This window comes from Mustelus asterias, chromosome 11 (assembly GCF_964213995.1).
Source record: "Mustelus asterias chromosome 11, sMusAst1.hap1.1, whole genome shotgun sequence".
Taxonomy (NCBI): Eukaryota; Metazoa; Chordata; class Chondrichthyes; order Carcharhiniformes; family Triakidae; genus Mustelus; species Mustelus asterias.
In genome coordinates, this window is record NC_135811.1 from 44950310 (window position 1) to 44971438 (window position 21129).

General features: G+C 40.6%; 1 protein-coding gene across 2 annotated transcripts in view; it reads left to right on the forward strand.

The window, feature by feature from the left end:
- Nucleotides 1-21129, forward strand: part of btaf1 (BTAF1 RNA polymerase II, B-TFIID transcription factor-associated) — a 103978-nt gene that overhangs the window by 67793 nt on the left and 15056 nt on the right. For both annotated transcript variants that reach the window (XM_078223500.1, XM_078223499.1), the window contains exons 21-33: nucleotides 41-231; nucleotides 749-902; nucleotides 985-1094; nucleotides 1467-1668; nucleotides 3267-3415; nucleotides 7355-7507; nucleotides 7734-7855; nucleotides 7953-8120; nucleotides 8815-8892; nucleotides 9057-9186; nucleotides 13404-13545; nucleotides 16799-16929; nucleotides 17215-17340. In XM_078223500.1, coding sequence (XP_078079626.1) covers nucleotides 41-231; nucleotides 749-902; nucleotides 985-1094; nucleotides 1467-1668; nucleotides 3267-3415; nucleotides 7355-7507; nucleotides 7734-7855; nucleotides 7953-8120; nucleotides 8815-8892; nucleotides 9057-9186; nucleotides 13404-13545; nucleotides 16799-16929; nucleotides 17215-17340 — 1856 coding nt within the window. The remainder of the gene's footprint in view (nucleotides 1-40; nucleotides 232-748; nucleotides 903-984; nucleotides 1095-1466; nucleotides 1669-3266; nucleotides 3416-7354; nucleotides 7508-7733; nucleotides 7856-7952; nucleotides 8121-8814; nucleotides 8893-9056; nucleotides 9187-13403; nucleotides 13546-16798; nucleotides 16930-17214; nucleotides 17341-21129) is intronic.

The window sequence follows — 21129 nt, forward strand, 5'->3', positions numbered from 1 at the left end:
CAAGGAATATTAACTAATCCATTATACGGTTTCTTCTAAGGACCAAATTCTGAAAAAGATGGAATGCATCACGCTGTAAATAAGACTAGAGGAATCATCACACTTTATAGGCTTCAGCAAGCTGCTTTTGCTCTAACCAGTAGGCGGGGACCAACGCCTAAAGCACTCAAGGGCTCATCGGCAGACATTCCTCAGGGGAGTGCAGGGATTAGTTTGTGTGAGCATGATGAGGTAAGTACCTAATTACAGATGAAATGTAATACAGTTTAAGCTAGTCAAGTGTGTCGTTGTTGCCTGATAAGATAATCACTTGCCCTACCAGCTTGCATTTTTCCTGATACTTGGATTGTATAAATTGATGGATACTGATTTAAGTTTCTTGACTTTTATTTCTGCCTTGAAGCTCGAATCTCTATACCGTTGATAGCAGCTCCCACTAATGGCATGATTTAGATTTTACTCCCATTGACATTGAGTGGGTGGAGAAGCTAGCCCCTTAATGCATTTATCCAGTGAGTCACTAAGCTTTACAGATCAGAAAAGTCCTTGGTTCAATTTACAATTATGCACTAAATTAATTTCAACTGGAAAAGGAGTTGGCCGAGTATAGAGAGGAGAAAATCGCCCTGCTTCTCTTGTGCTTTCATTTAAAACGTTAGCTGAATTTTACAGAATGAATAAAAAGATTAAATTAATTTGTGGCGATTTTATCTCAATATTGAGGGAGCAACTTTTAATTGTTTTGCAGGCCCAGAAACCAAACTTGATTCAGAGAAGAGGAGCTGAATATGCACTTACTACTATAGGAAGACACTTTGGTGCTGAAATGGCCACAGCGCTGCCTTTTCTATGGGATTCCATGATTGGGCTGCTGAGAAGTCACGTAGATGTGCAGAACTTCAGTGTGTACTTCATCCTGTATACTTTGCATTGTAATATAAATCTGTTTTTATATGAGAAATTGACTTATTTGCATTTTTACAGATGGAAATGTGGTGCTTGAAAAAGGAGATGTTGCTGCTCAGGAGTTAGTAAACTCGTTGCAGGTACTAGAAATTACAGCAGCAGCAATGGGCTCTGATATCCATGCGCAGGTTTGTTAAAGGTTATTTACGCTGAAAGATAATGCAAAGTTTTTTTTTAATGCACCGACAAACAACTTGTGTCATCCTATCCTCAGTATATTTGAGCTTGTATTTTTTTTAGAACTTTTTAATTTCCGGCACACAATTGATTTAACAATGTATTTATGAAATTAATATACAGAGCATTTTACTTTTTCAAGCAAAGAGATGAGTTGTTTGTAGAACTGCTTGATTAAGTATTCTTTTAATTTTGAATTTGACTTCCTATTGCCTAGATATGATTTTGGTACAGCAGTACCTTGTACTTTTAAAATCAATGCTTTTAAATTCTGAATTTAAATTGTAGTGGACCAGGTTGAGCCTTTTCTTTTTCCTTTTCAGCTATTGCAGCATCTTCCACATCTTTGCACTTGTTTGCGACACCCATACACTGCAGTGAGGCACATGGCTGCCAGATGTGTGGGTGTTATGAGCAAAATAGCTACAATGGAAACTATGAGCATTTTTCTGGAGAAAGTTCTCCCTTGGCTAGGAGCAATTGATGATAACACAAGACAAGAAGGAGCAATTGAAGCATTAGCCTGTATCCTTAACGATAAGAATCCTATGTTATAGTAATACGAACAGCTTGTTCTTCCTCAATTGTTCGGCTGTGTTTTCTGTCAACTCGGTGCATGTGCAGTTGTACGCGCGGCTGCCATCTCTATAGGAGGCAACGTGCAGCAGTGCGCTTGCACAGTGATCACTGGGTTTGAAATTGCAAATATTGCAGCCAGCAGAATCTCTCGGGGGTCCCACAGTTTTCTTTATCCGGTTTGCTTTTCTTAACGTTTTTCTTCTCCGCACCCCCTCCCCCGTTCTTTTGAGAAGGCACCTTTCTTCCGATAAACTATCTTGTCATAGCAGCATATCTGAGTGGTGTAGTAGGGTTGGTGCGTATTTAGCCTGTATTCCATCATCTATCCATCCTGTTGGTGCTTAAATGTGCTGTGCCGGGAAAAACAAGTTGCAAACGATGCGCAGCAGTAACCAGATCGATCAGTAGCTTCTCCCTCCCTCCCTTTCTCAATCACCAGAAACTGCTCACCCATGGCGTGGCTCAGAAACTGAGTGAATAACTTCAGGGATCTGAAACCTCTTCTATTGGGAGGCTATGTCCCAACCGCCCATCTGTCGTGGGGCTCAGAAACTTGGTGAACGGCTCCAAATTGACATTGTGTCCCCAGTGGGGACCACGCGCCAGGTCTTTGTTTGTCAGGGCCAGTTGTAAACCCTGGAAATGTGATGTCATGCCGGCAGAGTGGGAGGAATTCTGGAGTGGGGGGATAATGCAGTGGGGAGGCCAGCTAATGACATTCAAATTTTTGGTAATGGGATTCCAGACCTTTCATGACGGGAACCCGGTTACATCATAAGGAGAGGCGGGGACTTTCTCAGTGGGCAATCCTGCTGGCATAAATGCTGTTTTGGGACACCCATTGGATTCTCCGCCCCACTTTGGCTTTCCTGAAAATTCACCCCAGTGTAATTATTCAGCATCTGTAAACCTGTGGTGAGTAAAAACATACTGGCAACAATTCTCCTGAATCGTCTCAAGTGTCCACGCTAGCGGGAAAACTGTAGCGTTTCCCACTGATGTTAGCAGCAGCGATGCAGTACGTTTCTCCCACCTGATCAATGCAAATTTATGCATCGTGAAACACCCCCGCCAGCCCAGCTGTTATGAGATTCGGGTTCCCTTTTTAAAGGGCCCCCTAATCTCCATGCTGATGGGCAGACTCCCCCTGCCCTGCCGACCAGGGGAGCACCACCAACCCTCATCACAGAGGGGCACCCTCTCTCAGGGCACCCAGTGCATATAACAGCGCAATAATGAATGGCAGGTCGGATGATTGGGCAGAATATAAAGAACAGCATAATGAGGTGAAAGAAATTGGGACTATGAGAGGAAGCTAGCTAGAAATGTAGAAATGGATTTAAGTAAGAAAGATCCTGAACAGTCTTGACAGCGTGGACGTGGCATTGTTTTAAATTTAGGGGTTGCCCTTTTTGGACAGGATGAGAATTTTTTCTGAGGGCTGTGCGAGTTTTTCTTTTAATTATTGGAGTTGGCTTTTTAAAAACAATAACCTGATGCTTTAGGCAATTGAAAAGAAAAGCTTCCTTAACAAAGATTTACAGGTATAATGGAGCAACTTGATGTAGATATCATCCCGTACATAGTCCTGCTAGTGGTACCTGTGCTGGGCAGGATGAGTGATCAAACAGATAGTGTCCGTTTTATGGCTACTCAGTGTTTTGCAACATTGATTAGGTTAATGCCACTTGAGGTAAGTTTTGAAAAGTTGTATATTTGGCAGCTGTCAATACAAATTGCATGCCGAAAAGAATTCAACAAATCCCTTGGTCCAATGTAGTCGAGCTGCTGAGTGAATTTCATTAGTTAAGATTTTTTAAGATGTCCATTTGTAATTAATTCAAACAAATTTCCTTTAAATTCAAAGAAACTTTTTGTGAGTTGTAGTATATTGCACAATGATATGCCGAAAGATTAAGTTATGCATGTGTGACATTTTACAAATGGGCGAAACAGAATTCTGAAAAATAAATTCTGAGACTATACAATAGGAACATCAGCTTTAAGTTTTGGGTGTAAATCCGTGGGCAGAATTTTCCCAATAAATGACTGTCATTTTGGGTGAGAAAACCATGGGATTTGAGCTGACCTGTCCAGCGACAATCGGATTGCAATTTTCCCGGTCATGTTTTGAGAGAGGGGTGACTTTGTGGGATGTGGCCTAAACATGCCGGCAAGCCCAGTTACAAAGCACTTAAGCAGTGAGCAGCGATTTAACTTTTTTTCAATATTAATAACCCCCAGGATGTTGATTAGTGGGGGATTCAGAAATAGTAATGCCATTAAATGCCAAGTGGAGATGGCCGTTGACTGGCACTTAAGTGGCAGATGACATTCGTGCCACACATCAGCCCAAACATGAATGTTGTCTAGGTCTGGCTGCGTATGTACATGGACTGCTGCAGTATCTGAGGAGTCGCGAATGGTGCTAAAGATTGTGCAATCGTCAATTAGTGAACATCCCTACTTCTGACCTGAGGCTGGAGGGGTCATTGATGGAGCAGCTGAAGATGGTTGGGGCCTGGACACTACCCTGAGGAACTTCTGCAGTGATAACCTGGGATTGAGATGATTGACTTCCAACAACTACAAACATCTTCCTTTGTGCTAGATATGACTTGAACCAGTGGAGAAATTTCCTGATTCCACATTGATTTGCTAGGGCTTCTTGATGCCAAATGCTGCCTTGATGTCAACCTAACCTAACCTCTGGAGTTCAGCTGTTTTGTCCACATTTGTAGTAAGGCTGTAATGAGGTCAGGAGTGGAGTGGCCCTGGTGGATGCCAAACTGAAGTAATTGATTATTGCTGAGTAAGTGCCACCTTAATCAGCTGAGGGTGGCTGATGGATGGTAATCAGCAGAAGGTTTCTTTGCCAGTGTTTAACCTGACACCATGGGGTTCTGAGTCGATGTTGAGAACTCTGAGGCAACTCCTTCCTGACTGTTTCGCACTGTGCGCTGCCACCTCTGATCTTTCCTCAGTAAGATAGGACATACTGTGGAATGGTGATGGTGGTGTTTGGGCTATAGTCATACTCATGGAACCACACCTTCCAGACAATGTCAGTTTGTTGCTTGACAAACTCTGCTCAGAATTAAAATTTTCAAATATGAATGACTACAATTTGAATAAAGAATTTGCTTTTCAAACTCTTATCTTTTAATATTGATGTTTTACAATAAGGATTATTCCTTACTGAAGTAACGTATAAAAATATATCTGGTGATCAGAATTGCTTTTGAAGGGGAAGGTAGAATGAATTGATGATCAAACATCTTGCATATACAACATGATATTTTGCAGGATGGGGCAAATTTTAAATCCTACAATATGCAAGTTTCTCAATCTTGCCCAATACTGGCATCAAGTTCTCCAGTTTTAGTCATAGTATGACCAGATGCAGGGTAAAATTACATTTGCATTTTACCAGCAAATATAGGTTAGCTAAAACCCCAGTCCTGCATTACGTAATGTACCAGTATGAATGTTCCCATGACAAAGGTACAGCAGCAAACATTCCTCTCATCCCAATCAGCCCATGATGATGTTTATGCCTCATTTGCACCTCTCCCCATCCTTCCTCATCTAACTCTGTCAGTATGGCCCTCCATTCCCTTCTCCTTGGTGTTCTCGTATAAATTCCTTTAAAGCACCTAACTATTTACCTTGACTACTCCCTGTGATAGTAACTTCTATGTTCTTACCACTCTCTGGATAAAGGAGTTCTTAATCAATTTCCTTTTTGATTTATTGGGAACTCGGAGGCTGTATTGATGGCCTCTAATTTTGCTTGTCCCCATAAGTGGGTGCACACCCTCAACATTTTTCATGATTTTGAAGACCACTATTGGTCCCACCTCTACCTTCACTTTTTATAGATAGAAGAACGTACAGGGTAAATGGTAGGACTCTGAAGAGTGCAGTTGAACAGAGGGATCTGGGAATACAGGTACAGAATTCCCTAAAAGTGACGTCACAGGTGGATAGGGTCGTAAAGAGTGCCTTTGGTACATTGGCCTTTATAAATCGGAGTATCGAGTATAAAAGTTGGAGTGTTATGGTAAGGTTATATAAGGCATTGGTGAGGCCTCACCAATGCCTTATATAACCTTACCATAACACTCCAACTTTTATACTCGATACTCCGATTTATAAAGGCCAATGTACACTTATTTGTATTAACCTTAGCTATGTAAGAGTTTTGGTCACCTAGTTACAGGAAGGATGTAAATAAGGTTGAAAATGCAGAGAAGGTTCACAAGGATGTTGCCGGGACTTGAGAAGCTGAGTTACAGAGAGAGATTGAATAGGTTGGGACTTTATTCCCTGGAGCGTAGAAGATTGAGGGGAGATTTGATAGAGGTGTATAAGATTTTGATGGGTATAGATAGAGTGAATGCAAGCAGGCTTTTTCCGCTGAGGCTCGGGGAGAAAAAAACCAGAGGGCATGGGTTAAGGGTGAAAGGAGAAAAGTTTAAAGGGAATATTAGGGGGGGGCTTCTTCACGCAGAGAGTGGTGGGAGTGTGGAATGAGCTGCCGGATAAAGTGGTAAATGCGGGGTCACTTTTAACATTTAAGAAAAACTTGGACGGGTTCATGGATGAGAGGGGTGTGGAGGGATATGGTCCAAGTGCAGGTCAGTGGGACTAGGCAAAAAATGGTTCGGCACAGACAAGAAGAGCCAAGAGGCCTGTTTCTGAGCTGTAATTTTCTATGGTTCTAAGAGACTCAGCCTGATTCAATCTTTTTCTGGATGCGTATAACCTCACAGTTACGATATTACTCTTGTAAATCTTTTTTTTTGTAATATTTCCGGTGCCTCCATATCATTTTTATAACTGGGTGACCAGAGCTGCACACAGTACTCCCAAGTATGATCGAATCAAGATTCGATACGAGTTCAGCTTAACTACTCTGGATCTCCCATTTTCATGAAAATACTTATTTTACATTTGTTGCAATGTTTGCTTTTTGTCCTGGGGTTGGGAAGAATAATAAAAATATTAAAAGTATTGAAATATACGATGGCCTCTAAAAAGCTCAATTTGTGCACAGCAAGATGTTGCAAACAGCAATGAGGTAATGATCTAGTTGGGTTGACTAAAGGATAAGTATTAGCCAGGGCACCAAGAAGAACCTCCCCAGTAAAACACTGAAGGGTTAGCCCGACAGCATGTCCTATTGCCCCTGGAATGGGACTTGAACCCAAGATGTTTTGACTCTGAAGCAAAAGTGATACCAGTGGACCATGGTTGACAACTTTGTAAAATTATTGCAGCCAACAGGAAACTTCTACATCATGAATTGATTGAGTTTTGATCCCAGAGATGGGAGTCAGTGTTTAACACACACATCACTCAGTTTACACACTTTGTTTCAAATGTTCAGATAATCAAAGGTTTAAATTCATGGTTCCCCAAATGTATCATACATTATTCATAAGGTACAAAGTAGAAATGCATCTGTATCATTTGTGTATTTTAATTGTACATGCTAATCTTTCCTATGGTGTTTTATGATTATGCATTGACCACCCCCCTGTAGAACTCTGAAGAAATTAGATCATTGTAACTTCAGTTCCATTATGGGATACAAAATACTAATTCTAAACCACATTCAATTTTGTAGGCTGGCATTCCAGATCCTCCACATATGTCAGAAGAATTGATTAAACAGAAAGCAAGAGAGCGCCACTTTTTGGAACAGTTATTAGATGGGACAAAGTTGGAAAATTACAAAATTCCTGTTTCAATCAAAGCTGAACTTAGAAAATATCAGCAGGTAGGCAATCTCGATAATCGTCAAATGATTATTCTTGAGTTCTTGTTGGGGACGCTTAAGTTCATATAATATGTATTTCCAGAAGTAATGAAATTCTACAAACTTCAGATTTTAGGTCTTGAACTTGTATTATCTGATGCCATTAATTTTGTTAGTATCATAAATTAGGAGAAGTTATGAGCCAGAATATGTATTTGAATTTTGTATAAATGTTTTGTCTTTGAAGGATGGTGTAAACTGGTTGGCATTTCTGAACAAATACAAGCTCCATGGTATACTATGTGATGATATGGGGCTGGGAAAAACTTTGCAATCTATATGCATTCTTGCAGGAGACCACTACCTCAGGTAATATTATGGAAATCATTCACTGTGTCTTTGGTAAATTCCTGCTGTTCAGTTAATGAAAAACTAGCCGTGTAATGACCAACCTCTATTTTCACAGGGCTCAGGAAAACACAAAAACTCAGGCAGAACGTTGTTCACCTCCGCCTTCTTTAGTAGTATGTCCTCCAACACTAACAGGCCATTGGATAGATGAAGTAGGGAAATTCTGTTCTAAAGAAATATTGCATCCATTGCACTATACAGGACCTCCTACTGAGAGGGCTAGGTAAGTTTTTTTCCTGAGTTATAGTAATAATTAATCAAAATGTTTTTGGAGTGACAAATTTGTTCTTAACACACATCTAACCACGATTTTGTGATTATTCAATTGTGCATTCCAAATTAAATGTGAGCAAAGCAAAACTTTCTTATGAGTTAGCTTTCATGCTTAGTTGAGCACAAATTTGTGTAAAGCAATGGCAAGAGCTATCTTCTGACACATTCTCTGGAATTCCACCGCCCCCGCCTGCCACGGAATCAGAGCAGGCGAGGGACAGACAATGGAAATGTCTGTTGACCTCGGATGGGATTTTCCGATCTCTGGTCGAGTGAAGCTGTAGAATCCCATCCACTTTATCTTCCTCTTATCCACCACAATCTATGTCGAGTAAGTTTTGGTGGTTCCCTTACTCTGTATTTTTTCACCTTCTGATTAGCACGTGCATTTTTTTTAAAATGTTGAACTATCCAGCATTGCAAGTGACAATTCTATTTAATTCACCTTCATAGATTTCAATTGCTGAGGCAAGCTTATGGAATCAACTCAACATAGATGAGGATTCGTGTCTTTTGTGGATTAATGAATACAATGACTGAATTCCATGTTTACCTGCTCTAAATGAACTAACATTGCATTGCACTTCAAAAAGTGCATTATACAACATGTGTTAATGTGATTTGCATTGTATCTTGGGTTTCAGGTTACAGCACCTTGTGAAAAAGCACAATCTTGTTGTGGCATCATACGATGTTGTTCGAAATGACATTGACTTTTTCAAGTAGGTATATACTTGCCCTTACACTCAACAGCAAATGTTCTATTTTACCTTTAAGTTGTGTGTTTGGCATATTTAGCTAATCAAATTTGGATTTGTTTTGGTAGCCTATATTTCAGCAGAAATGAATGATTTAACTTGAAGCATTGATTTTCCTTTGTTCTCAGAAATATCAAATGGAGCTATTGCATTCTTGATGAAGGTCATGTCATCAAAAATGGCAAGACAAAACTGTCAAAGGCAGTTAAACAGTTAACAGCAAGCTACAGGTTGATTCTGTCTGGAACACCAATACAGGTATATGTTATAGTTAAAGAATTTACTCAAGTGTTGATTTAGGGGGAAACCATCAGCTGATTGATGTAGAATGAGAAGGAATTCATTATCAGGTGCACTTGGTAAAAAATGCAATTGATGTACTGGCCAGGCAACATCAAATGGATGCATGTGGGGTTATGACATGTTAAATTGTGTGGATCAAGGTAATATTGTGTCTATTTGATGTAGCCTGAAAATTGGAGTATTTTAAAAATACGCTCACTTTTTCTGAAATGATTGATTTTGAGATTCTAGAGGGCCTGAAAGCCATTGAGTACCTGTAAAACAAGCATCGCTGTCAAGCAAATGTCAGTGAACTGCTTTTGGAAACGTCAACTGTTTGAGCAATGCTTTGGTCATTATAGGAAGCTATTGAGACTTACAAATCGCATGTAAATATCATGCATCTCTTGCTAAATATATTTCTCACTGCATTACGAGCTCTCGCTTCATTTCTTTTTGGGAAAGGATAGGCAGGAATGTTCTAGTTTTAGCTTGATGGCTACAATCCAAACTAGTCACTTTCTCAAGAGGAGGTGGTTATTACCAGGCTGGGTATTACATATTTTCACACAGTGATGCAGAAACTATTTGTAAGATGAAGTCATTTTAAATATTTTGCAGGTCTCTTTCAAATAGATAAAATAGGTTAGGTGAATAATCTGCTAAACACAAGAAATAGTAACAGAAGTAGACCATATGACCCATTAAGCCTGCTCGGCCATTCAGTACAATCATACTGATCTTGGGCTTTAACTTAATTTTGCCTCCCACTTCCCAGATCCCTTAATTACCTTAGAGACCAAAAATCTGTCTATCCCAGTCTTGAATGTATTCCATGATGGAGCATCCATAACCCATTGGTGTAGAGAATTCATTATTCACAGTCCTCATCGCAGTCCTAAATAATCAGCCCCTTATCTTGAGAATATGCCCCGTGTTTTAGACTTGGTTCAAATATGGACAACGAGCTGAATTCCAGAGGTGAGAGTGACTGCCCTAGATGTTAAGGCAGCATTTGACAGAGTAGTGCATCAGGAGCCCAGGGAGTTAATAGAAATTGGGAAAATGCTCTGGTTGGAGTAATACAATACCTAGCACAAAGGAAGATGGTTGATGAGCAGTCCCAGGACATGTTTCAGGGGTTCCTCAGAGCAGTGTCCCAGGCCCAACCATCTTAGGCTGTTTCATGAATTACTTTCCTTCCTCAGTAAGGACAGAAGTAGGAATGTTTGTTGATGTTGTGAAATGTTCAGCAGCATTCATAACTCAAGATACCGAAGAGGTCCTTAACCATATGCAGCAAGATCTGGACCATATCCAAGTTTGGCAAGTGGCAAGTCACGTTTGTGCCACGCAAGTGTCAGCCAATAACCATCTCCAACAAGAGAGAATCTAACCATCTCTTAATAAATGGGGTATTACCATTGCTGAATCCCCCACTATCAACACCTTGAGGGTTACCATTGACCAGAAACTGAACTGAGCTAGCCATATATACACACTGCCTACAAGACCAGGTCAGAGGCTAAGAATCCTGTGGTGAGAAGCTCATTTCTTTCTCTCCAAGACACAGGTCAGGAGTGTGTTGGAATACTCTCTGCTTGCCTGGATGCGTGAAGCTCTAACGACACTCGAAGCTAGACACCATCTAGGACAAAGCAACCTGCTAGATTGGCACCTGATCAAAAGTCCTCCCCCCCCCACCACCACCACCACTGATGCATGGTAGCAGCAGTGTGTACCAGCTACAAGATGCACTGTAGGAACTCATCAAGGCTACATAGATAGCACCTGTGTATATCTCTTTTTTGCAACCTCTTGTTTTGCAAACTCTCAACCACTATCATCAAGAAGGACAAGGGCAGTAGATGCAAGGGAACGCCATCACTTTGAAGTTCCCCTCCAAACCATGCACAATCCTGACTTGGAAATATATTGCCACACCTTTGCTGTCACTGGGTCAAAGTCCTGGAACTCCCTCCCTAAGAGGTCTCTGGATGTACTTGCTCCACATGGACTGTTCAGGATGGACAATAAATATTGGCTTAACCAGCAATGCCCACATTCCATGAATTAATTTTAAAATACTCCCTGACGAGCAGAAACAATTTCTCAGCATCTTGCTTATCAAGTCCCTTCGGAATTTTCTAGATTTTGATGCTTCTCATTCTTTCAAACTCGAGAAAATATAAGCTCGATTTACTAGGCCTCTTGTTATAGGGCAAGCCTTTCATCCCAGGGGCCAATTTAGTGAAACTTCGTTGTGCCCACTCCTTTCTTAAATGCGGGTAACAAATCTACACTATTCTAGATGTGGTCTCACCAAAACCCTGTACATTTGTAAAATGACTTTATTTTTGTATTCCAATCCTCTTGCAATAAAGGCCAACATGCTATTTGCCTTCCTAATTGCTTGCTGCACCTGCGTGCTAGTGCAGACAAGTCTCTTTCAACATCAACACTGAGTTTCACACTTTTAAATATTCTGCTTTTCTATTCTTAAATATCAAAATGAATAACTTCACACTTCCTTCCATTATGCATGATCTGCCACCTTATTTCTCACTCACCTAACCTATGTATATATCTTTGCAGCTTCTTATGTGTCTCTCCACATCTACCCTCCCCCAACACCCCCACCATCTTAACTTTCCACATACCTTGGTACAATCAGCAAACTTTGATACATTACTTTATTTGTCCTTCTAAATCACTAAAAAGATTTTAAATGGCCGAGGCCCCAGCATTGATTCTTGCAGCAGTCCACTTTCACAGCTTGCCAACAAAAGCCCCATTTTCTGCTTTCTATCTGATAACCAGTCTTCTATCCATTCTAAAATATTACCAGCAACTCCATGAGCCCTTATCTTGCCTATTAACCTTTTGTATGGCTCTTTGTCAGAAGCCTTTTGGAAATCCAGATGTACCACATCAACCAGTTCCCCTTTATCTACCCTACTAGTTACATCCACATAATTCTAATATATTTGTCAAACAGGATTTCCCTTTAGTAAAACCGTGATGACTTGTAATCATGCTTTTCTGAGTACCTTGCTAAGACTTCCTAAATTATAGATTACAGCATTTTTTTCAACAACTGATAGGCTAACTGGTCTGTAATCCACTTTTTCTCTCCTCTTTGAAAAGCAGTGTAACATTTACCAACTTCCAATCTAATAGGACTGTTTCTGAATCTAAGGAATTTTGGGAAATCATAGCCAATGCATCCACTACTTCTTTTAGGGGGTGTAGGCCATTAGGTCCTGGGGATTTGTTGAATTTTCGTCCCTTAAATTTCTCCAATGCCTTTCCTCTGCCGATGTTAATTTCTTTAATTTGTTCACTCGTTTTAGCCCCTAGGTTACCATGTATTTTTGGTATGAAACTTGTCTTCTACTGTGGAGACTGGCACAAAGTATTTGTTCAATTGCTCTACCATTTCCTCATTCTACATGATGATGATTTCTCCTGTTAGAGTAATCACTGGAGGTTCAAAGTTTCTCGCTGCTATATTTTAGACCATTCCAAAGAACTTATGAATTCTTATTGGGATAAAATATCTATTACATTTCAGAGAGAAGATGATGGCATCATGATAATATCACTGAACTAGTATTCCAGAGGCAAAAACAGAAATTCTGGAAAAACCCAGCAGGTCTGACAACATCTATGGAGAGAGAAGCTGCCAGACCTGCTGAGTTTTCCCAGTATTTTTCTGTTTTTGTTTCTGATTCCAGCAGTATTTTGCTTCTGTTTTAGTATTCCAGGGACCCAGGCTAATGCTCTGGGGGATATGGGTTCAAGTCTCACCGCAGCAGCTGGTGAAATTTAAAGTAAATTAATGAAACTATCGATGATTGCCATAAAGATCCATCTGGTTCAAAAATGTCCCTTTGGGAAGGAAATTTGCCATCTTTACTCCTGGCCTGATCTAGATGTGACTACAGATCCATACCACAAACTGTACTCTGAAATGTTCAGTTCGAGGGCAATTGGGAATGGGCAACAAATGTTGGCTTTGCTGGCCAATAACATCCACGTTCCATGAAAGAATTTTTAAAAACCCTGCCAAATGGGATATATTTCTCTTATTGAATAAATTGGAACTATATACTTAAGAAAAATTGAACTGCTGAAAATTCTATGTAAGTAGATGGAATATTCAATTTGAAAATCAATTTGCATCACTGCAGAACAATGTCTTGGAGCTATGGTCATTATTTGACTTCCTGATGCCAGGATTTTTGGGTACCGAACGGCAATTTGCAGCCCGTTATGGAAAGCCTATATTAGCTAGCAGAGATGCTCGAAGTTCTTCAAGGGAACAAGAAGCAGGTACAGTAACATTTTGAATCCAATTGAATGCATAATTCATATTTGGCTCTATTTTAAGTATAGATAGAGGTTTTTGAGTATTTTGTGATCTGGTATGTACTGCCTGAAAGCAGATTCAATAGAATCATTCAAAAAAATAAATACTTGAACAATTTAGAGCTTTGAGGTAAGGGCAGGGCAGTGAGATTAATTGGACAGCTCTATCAGCAGTCAAGCTGAGCTGAATGTCTTCCTCCTGTGCTGTATCATTCTGTGACTATGATTTTGTTACTCATTTATCAAAATGCAATGCTACGGTGCAGGATCTTGGGTAATTTCCAATGTTATCTTCTTGTGGCTCAGATATTGAGTAAAATATAGCAAGACACTGCATAATTACTTTAGACATGGAAATTCCTTTGGCCGGTTACTTTCTGGATAGTTTGAGTCATGTTGAGATCAAAAAGGAGGTATTGGGGGTCTTGAGAAACATTAAAGTAGACAAGTCCCCAAGGCCTGATGGGATATACCCCAGAATACTGAGAGAGACAAGGGAGGAAATTGCTGGGGCCTTGAGAGAAATCTTTGTATCCTCACTAGCTACAGGGGAGATCCCAGAGGATTGCAGAATAGCCAATGTTGTTCCTTTGTTTAGGATGGGTAGCAAGGATGATCCAGGTAATTCAAGCCGATGAGCCTTACATCAGTGGTAGGGAAATTGGAGAGGATTCTTTGAGATAGGATTTATTCCCACTTGGAAATAAGTGGACGTATTAGCGAGCGGCAACATGGCACAGAAGGTGAAGTCGCATGGGACCAGAGGTGAGCTGGCAACGTGGATACAGAACTGGCTCAGTCATAGAAGACAGAGGATAGCAGTGGAAAGGTGCTTTTCTGGATGGAGGGCTGTGAGTAATGACGTTCCTCAGGGATCAGTGCTGGGACCTTTACTGTTTTGTAATATATATAAATGATTTGGAGGAAAATGTAACTGGTTTGATTAGTACCTTTGTGGATGACACAAAGGTTGGCGAAATTGCGGATAGCCATGAGGACCGTCAGAGGATACAGCAGGATATAGACTAGTTGGAGACTTGGGCAGAGAGATGGCAGATGGAGTTTAATCCGGACAAATGTGAGGTAATGCATTTTAGAAGGTCTAATACAGATAGAAAATATACAGTAAATGGCAGAACCCTTAAAAGTATTGATAGGCAGAGGGATCTGGATATACAGGTCACTGAAAGTGGCAACACAGGTGGGGAAGGTAGTCAAGAAGGCATACGGCATGCTTGCCTTCATTGCTCGGGGCATTGAGTTTATAAATTGGCAAGTCAAATTGCAGCTTATAGAACCTTTAGTTAGGTTGCACTTTGAATACAGTGTTCAATTCTGGTCGCCATACTACCAGAAGGGTGTGGAGGCTTTGGAGAGGGCACAGAAAGGATTTACCAGGATGTTGCCTGGTATGGAGGGCATTAGCTATGAGGAGAGGTTGGTTTGTTCTCACTGGAACAATGGAGGTTGAGAGGTGTCTGATAGAAGTCCACAAGATTATGCGGGGCATGAACAGAATGGATAGTCAGAAGCTTTTTCCTAGGGTAGAAGAGTCAATTACCAGGGGCATCGGCTTGAGTGGCAAGGTTTAAAGGAGATGTACGCAGCAAGTTTTTTTACACGGAGGGTGGTGGGTGCCTGGAATTCACTGCCGAGGGAGGTAGTGGAAGTAGATACGATAGTAACTTTTAAGGTATTGACAAATACATGACTAGGATGGGAAAAGAAGGATATGGTCCCCGGAAGGGTAGGGGGTTTTAGTTAAGTCGAGGCAGCATGGTCGGTGCTGGCTTGGAGGACCAAAGGCTCCTGTGCTGTAATTTTTTTCTTTTTGTTCTTATCCATGGAATGTTAGGTTATATGCAATCACTGGGTCTGATGTTTCTAGATGACACACTGAGATACTGAAGCTTTAATGAAGTAATATTAATTGTAAACTAGCAGAGTGTGCACTTAAAATACAATTTTAGTTTTAAAGCTGTAACGCTTGTTATCTTTTTTGCAATTGCTCCAGAATGTTTTCCTCCAAATATTTATCCAATTCCCATTTGAAGGCTACAATTAAATATGTATACAAATACCCTTGGACATTCAATGGTATTTATTTTTTTTAGTGTATCTTAGCACCCAGACTTTTTTTTAAAATCCTTTTGGGAATATTGGGAGAAGTGGTGGGAGGATTCCTGAGCTGATTGTCATCCCATTGAACGGTGTTGAACATGCCTTCTATGGCCAACAGGTCCTGGTGTTGGATTTAATCCTGGAGTTTCTCGTTCAGCGATAGGGATGCTACCATTGAGCCACAAGGCCCTCTATTCAATGGCATTATCATTGCTAAATTCCCCCCACTGTAATCATCCTGTGGGTTGTCATTAACCGGAAACTGAACTGGACTAGTCACGTAAATACTGTGGCTAGTGGAGGTTAGAAACCTGGGGGAGTAACTCAGCTGCTGAATTTCCAAAGCCTGTCCACCATCTATAAGGCACAAGTCAGAAGTGTAATGGAATTCTGAAATAAAAGCAAAATACTGCGGATGCTGGAATCTGAAACAAAAATCAGAGAATGCTGGAAAAACTCAGCAGGTCTGGCACATCTGTCAGGAGAGAAGACAAGAATTGAAGTTTTGAGTCCTTTGGACTCTTCCCTCTCTTCTAAGGTTGAAGAAAAGTGTTGGATATTATACTGTTTTAGAGGGGTGGAACTGCTGGAGCAGTGATTAGTGAGAGCTGGGAGAGATTGCAACAAAGAAGTAGCAAACTTAAGAACAAGGGACAGGTGGCCGGAAGCGGGAAGGGAGGAGACAAAAATGCATGTGCTATTAAGTTGAAGAGAAAAGTCCCAATCTAAAGTAGTCAATGACTTTAGACTGTGACCTTTCTCCTCTATCATAATCCCTTTTTTAAAAAATGTTTTGATAAAATTTAAATGTATTGTTCAATTAAATTGTTCAAATAAATTTTAAATACAAGTATATAAAAATAATAGTGAGTATAAAAGTATTTTATTAAAGCTTGTCTATTAAGTATGAGTGCTTTGGTTGTGTTATAATTTTATTAATTTATCTTATTCAAAGTATTGTAGAACTTGCCTGTAATTGTGCATCAATATTTTTGTTAGAAAAGATACTAAAGAGCAATTTGTTGTGATGAGATTTCAGTTTTCTATTAGTACAATAGTTAAAATTCATTGTCATTATGCAATCCACATGCCACAGGTGTTCTTGCAATGGAAGCATTACATCGACAAGTACTTCCATTCCTGCTACGCAGAATGAAAGAAGATGTTCTTCAGGATCTTCCACCCAAGATTATTCAAGACTATTACTGTAATCTCAGTACTTTACAGGTGTGTTGTCAAATCACACATCTTGTGACAAAAAGTCCAATGAGACATCTATTTTTCTTTTCTCATCAATTTAATTAATGATCTGAATTTCATTTTTTACTTTGTAGAAAGTTTAAGAAATCCAAGAAAATTGTTTGGGAATCATGGCGATAAAATAGTGATTCTTTGAAATGACCATGGAAAAATGGAGAATATTTTGTAGGACAAATGCTTAAGGGATTGAAAGTACTTTATTATTCCTTGTCACTTCATGCTCGCTTTGGCACCATGTTCTTTTATTTATAGGTACAGCTGTATGAAGATTTTGCTAAATCACGTGCTAAGTGTGATGTTGAAGAAACAATATCTACTGGTACACTCTCAGAAGAAAATGAAAAACCTAAGTTGAAGGCGACTGGACATGTGTTTCAGGTAAATAATTTTCTTGATTCTCCTAAAACAGAGCTGTACCTGAGGCTAATGTTAGGATGATCTAGTTCTGCAAGAGCTGTGTGTTACATTTAGTTTTCTATTTATTTTGGATCAATTCTAAATTATTAAAACTACTGTTGGAAGTAATCGATTCTCATATAACGTTTGTCAACACAAATGAAAGGCTTTGCCTCAAAACAAAAACCTGAGTAACTTGTATTCTGTTCCCACATTGGTCCATTAATTTGCATGGTAAGGCAACAGATTTCCACATGCCGTGCTGTATTTGTAAATTGGCACTTTAATCATTTCAATTTTATTGTTTACTTTATAGTAACAAACAGAATTTGTGTGTCTTTGTTCGTGGATATAGTTGAATGCAATGTAAGAAATAGATCACATAGAGGAAAGCAGATTATTGAACAGGGACCAAAGAGTGGAGCAGTTTGATGAAGTGGGTGTGTGAGGGTGAAACATGAGGCCCAAAATGATTGATTGGGTGAGTTTTGTTCCTTGACAAGAACAAACCCATAGACTGAGACCAGAAGTGTTCATCTATTTGAGATGGATCAGACCATTTCCTAGGAGTGAAGCCAAATCAGTGGCCATTTAACAGACTTAAGTACTTCTGTTGTTTTCCCCTCTTTGTAAATGGGATGTAGATACATCTCACTCACTAACTTCTGTCTTGGGCTGAATCAGACTGGATGCTGAAGTATTGCACAATCAACCATAAGCTGTGTTTCTGACTCCATTCACTCTCATTAGAAACACCACCTACTTCTACCTCCGTAACATTGACTGTCTCCATTCGGTCTCTGTTCTTTGGCTGCCAACAGCTTCATTCATGTCTTTATCATCTTAGCTATTCCAGTGCTTTATCAACTGACCCCTCATTCCCCACTAACTGTAAATATTAGCTCATCAAAATCTCTGTTGCCTCCTATTCCGCACTGTCCTTCTGACATTACCCATGTGCTCTGATTGGGCAACTGTCAGCCAATGTAGGCCAAATCAGTCAAATTTTCAACTTTTCTGCACAGTGGGTAGCACTGCTGCCTCTCAGCGCCAGGGACCCGGATTCGATTCCCAGCTTGGGTCACTGTTGGTGTGGAATTTGCACGTTTTCCCCATGTCTGCGTGGGTTTCCTCCGGGTGCTCTGGTTTCCTCCCGTCTGAAATATATACTGGTTAGGTGCATTGACCCGAACAGACGCTGGAGTGTGGCGACTAGGGGATTTCACAGTAACTTCATTGTAGTATGAATGTAAGCCTACTTGTGACTAATAAATAAATAAACTTTACTTTATGGTCTTGCTCCCTCCAATCTTTCAACCGCTTTTGGTGTTCAAATATTTCTCCCCCAAGCTCACTATTCCATCCTTCTATGCATTGCCTCATCCTTGGCAACCGATCCTTCAGCTGCTAAGGCCCATTTCCCTCCTTAAATCTCTGCTTCCTAGCTCCCTCTCCAACTCCTTAAGATCCTCTTAAAGTCAACTCTTTAACCAGGCTTTTAGTTAACCCTAGTACTCTGGTTCCATCTGTTTCCTTGTGCAACTGTGAAACACCTAGGAACATTTTTACAGACAAACTGTACAGTATTAATGTTTGCTCATTATAATGGAGAAGAGATGCACTCTGATGAATTTGAGCATTGTTGTACTATGAGGCCATGTAAATGAGGAAACTATATAGATGCTGTATTTTGTTCTAGACAAATTCCACCAACATTGGTATGGAAGGGCTTAGTTATGAGGAGAGATTGGGTAAACTGGGGTTGTTCTCACTGGAAAGACGGAGGATGAGGGGTGACCTCATAGAGGTGTATAAAATTATGAAAGGCATAGATAGGGTGAACGCTGGGAAGCTTTTTCCCAGGTCGGTGGTGACGTTCTCAAGGGGTCATAGGTTCAAGGTGAGGGGGGGGAGGTTTAACACGGATATCAGAAGGACGTATTTTACGCAGAGGGTGGTGGGGGCCTGGAATGCGCTGCCGGGCAAGGTGGTGGAGGCGGACACACTGGGAACGTTTAAGACTTATCTAGATAGCCATATGAACGGAGTGGGAATGGAGGGATACAAAAGAATGGTCTAGTTTGGACCAGGGAGCGGCGCGGGCTTGGAGGGCCGAAGGGCCTGTTCCTGTGCTGTATTGTTCTTTGTTCTTTTTTGTTATTGATACAGAGGATACTGTCTCGCTGTGTGTGAATGTCTTGTGTGCTCTCGTTGTCTCTTTTGCACTTACTTGCACTCCTCTTCCCCCTCTATAGCTCCCTTTCTCATTTTCTCAGATTATTTATCTCGTCTAATTATCATAAGATGTTTTACTTTTTGAAATTCAGATTTTGATTTTTGAAGAACTCAAATTCGTGTTGCAAAAGGCACAATTTGTCCTTCAACTTGAAATGCTTTTTGAAGTTTGCAATTCAAGAATTGCAATCAGTATAGTCTGTTAATGTTTATCCTTCTTTCACTCCCCTATCCTCTACCTTTGCTGCTTCTGTCCTTCCTTCCCCTGTCCCTCCCTCTTGTTTTCTGTCCTTTTTCCTCATTCTGGCACATCTGTCATTCCACCATTGCTGTCATGTCTTCTGCCTGTATCCCTTCTTTCCCTCTTTCCCTTCTCCCCCCCCCCCCCCCCCCCCCCCCCCCCCCTCCCCGCTTCTAAGTTCGCTGTACCTAAACCAACATGAAATCTTATCAGAATTAAATGGTTCACTGATGGAGCGCTGGCCAGAGGTTTATGGTAGGGAGAGGAAATGAGGCAGAAAGAGCATTAACTGAAGCTGAAGATAGCAGTGTAGGAAAGCAAATTAATATAGTGCCATGTTGTCACTCTGCTTATGAGTCATGAAAGGAAAGTATGAATGCCATATACCTACTTTGCAGCTTAAAACTAGTTATGTGGTATGACCTTCCTGCAAGCATAGAAAATGTTGGTTGCGAATAAAATTTAGATAAATTATCATAAATACTCTGCACCATTTTGATTCTGTAAGCAATCATAGTAAATGGCTAACTTTAAATAGACTGATCACCAATGCATTCATGTTACGGCTGAATCAAAACTTGCCCCACTTGTTCTTATTGCTGTACTGTCATATCCCTTGTCACTTCTCAAATCATAGATACATAGGGCGGCACGGTAGCACAGTGGTTAGCACTGCTGCTTCACAGCTCCAGGGTCCCGGGTTCGATTCCTGGCTCGGGTCACTGTCTGTGTGGAGTTTGCACATTCTCCTCGTGTCTGCGTGGGTTTCCTCCGGGTGCTCCGGTTTCCTCCCACAGTCCAAAGATGTGCGGGTTAGGTTGATTGGCCAGGTTAAAAATTGCCCCTTAGAGTCCTGAGATGCGTAGGTTAAGAGGGATTAGCAGGTAAATATATAGGGATATGGGGGTAGGGCCTGGGTGGGATTGTGGTCGGTGCAGACTCGATGGGCCGAATGGCCTCTTTCTGTACTGTAGGGTTTCTATGATTTCTGACATGAAGAAACTATTAAAAATATATAGTCTATTAGCCTGATTTTTGCTAATCAGCAAAAAAGACAAAACAATGGTTGTCCATTGTAATCTATGCGTGAATGTTTCCATTGCTGTGACATTAAAACAATGCAAGTTCTTTTGTCACTTCTTTTGATTCATTGATTTTCCCACGATTTCTTCCTTTCATGTTCTTCCCTGGTTGGGCTCCGTGAATACACGTAGCTCCCTGGTACCTTGGCTGAAATGATTTTGGGCGGAATTTTCCACGACGCCAGCAGCGGAATTCATGGTGGGCGAGGTCAC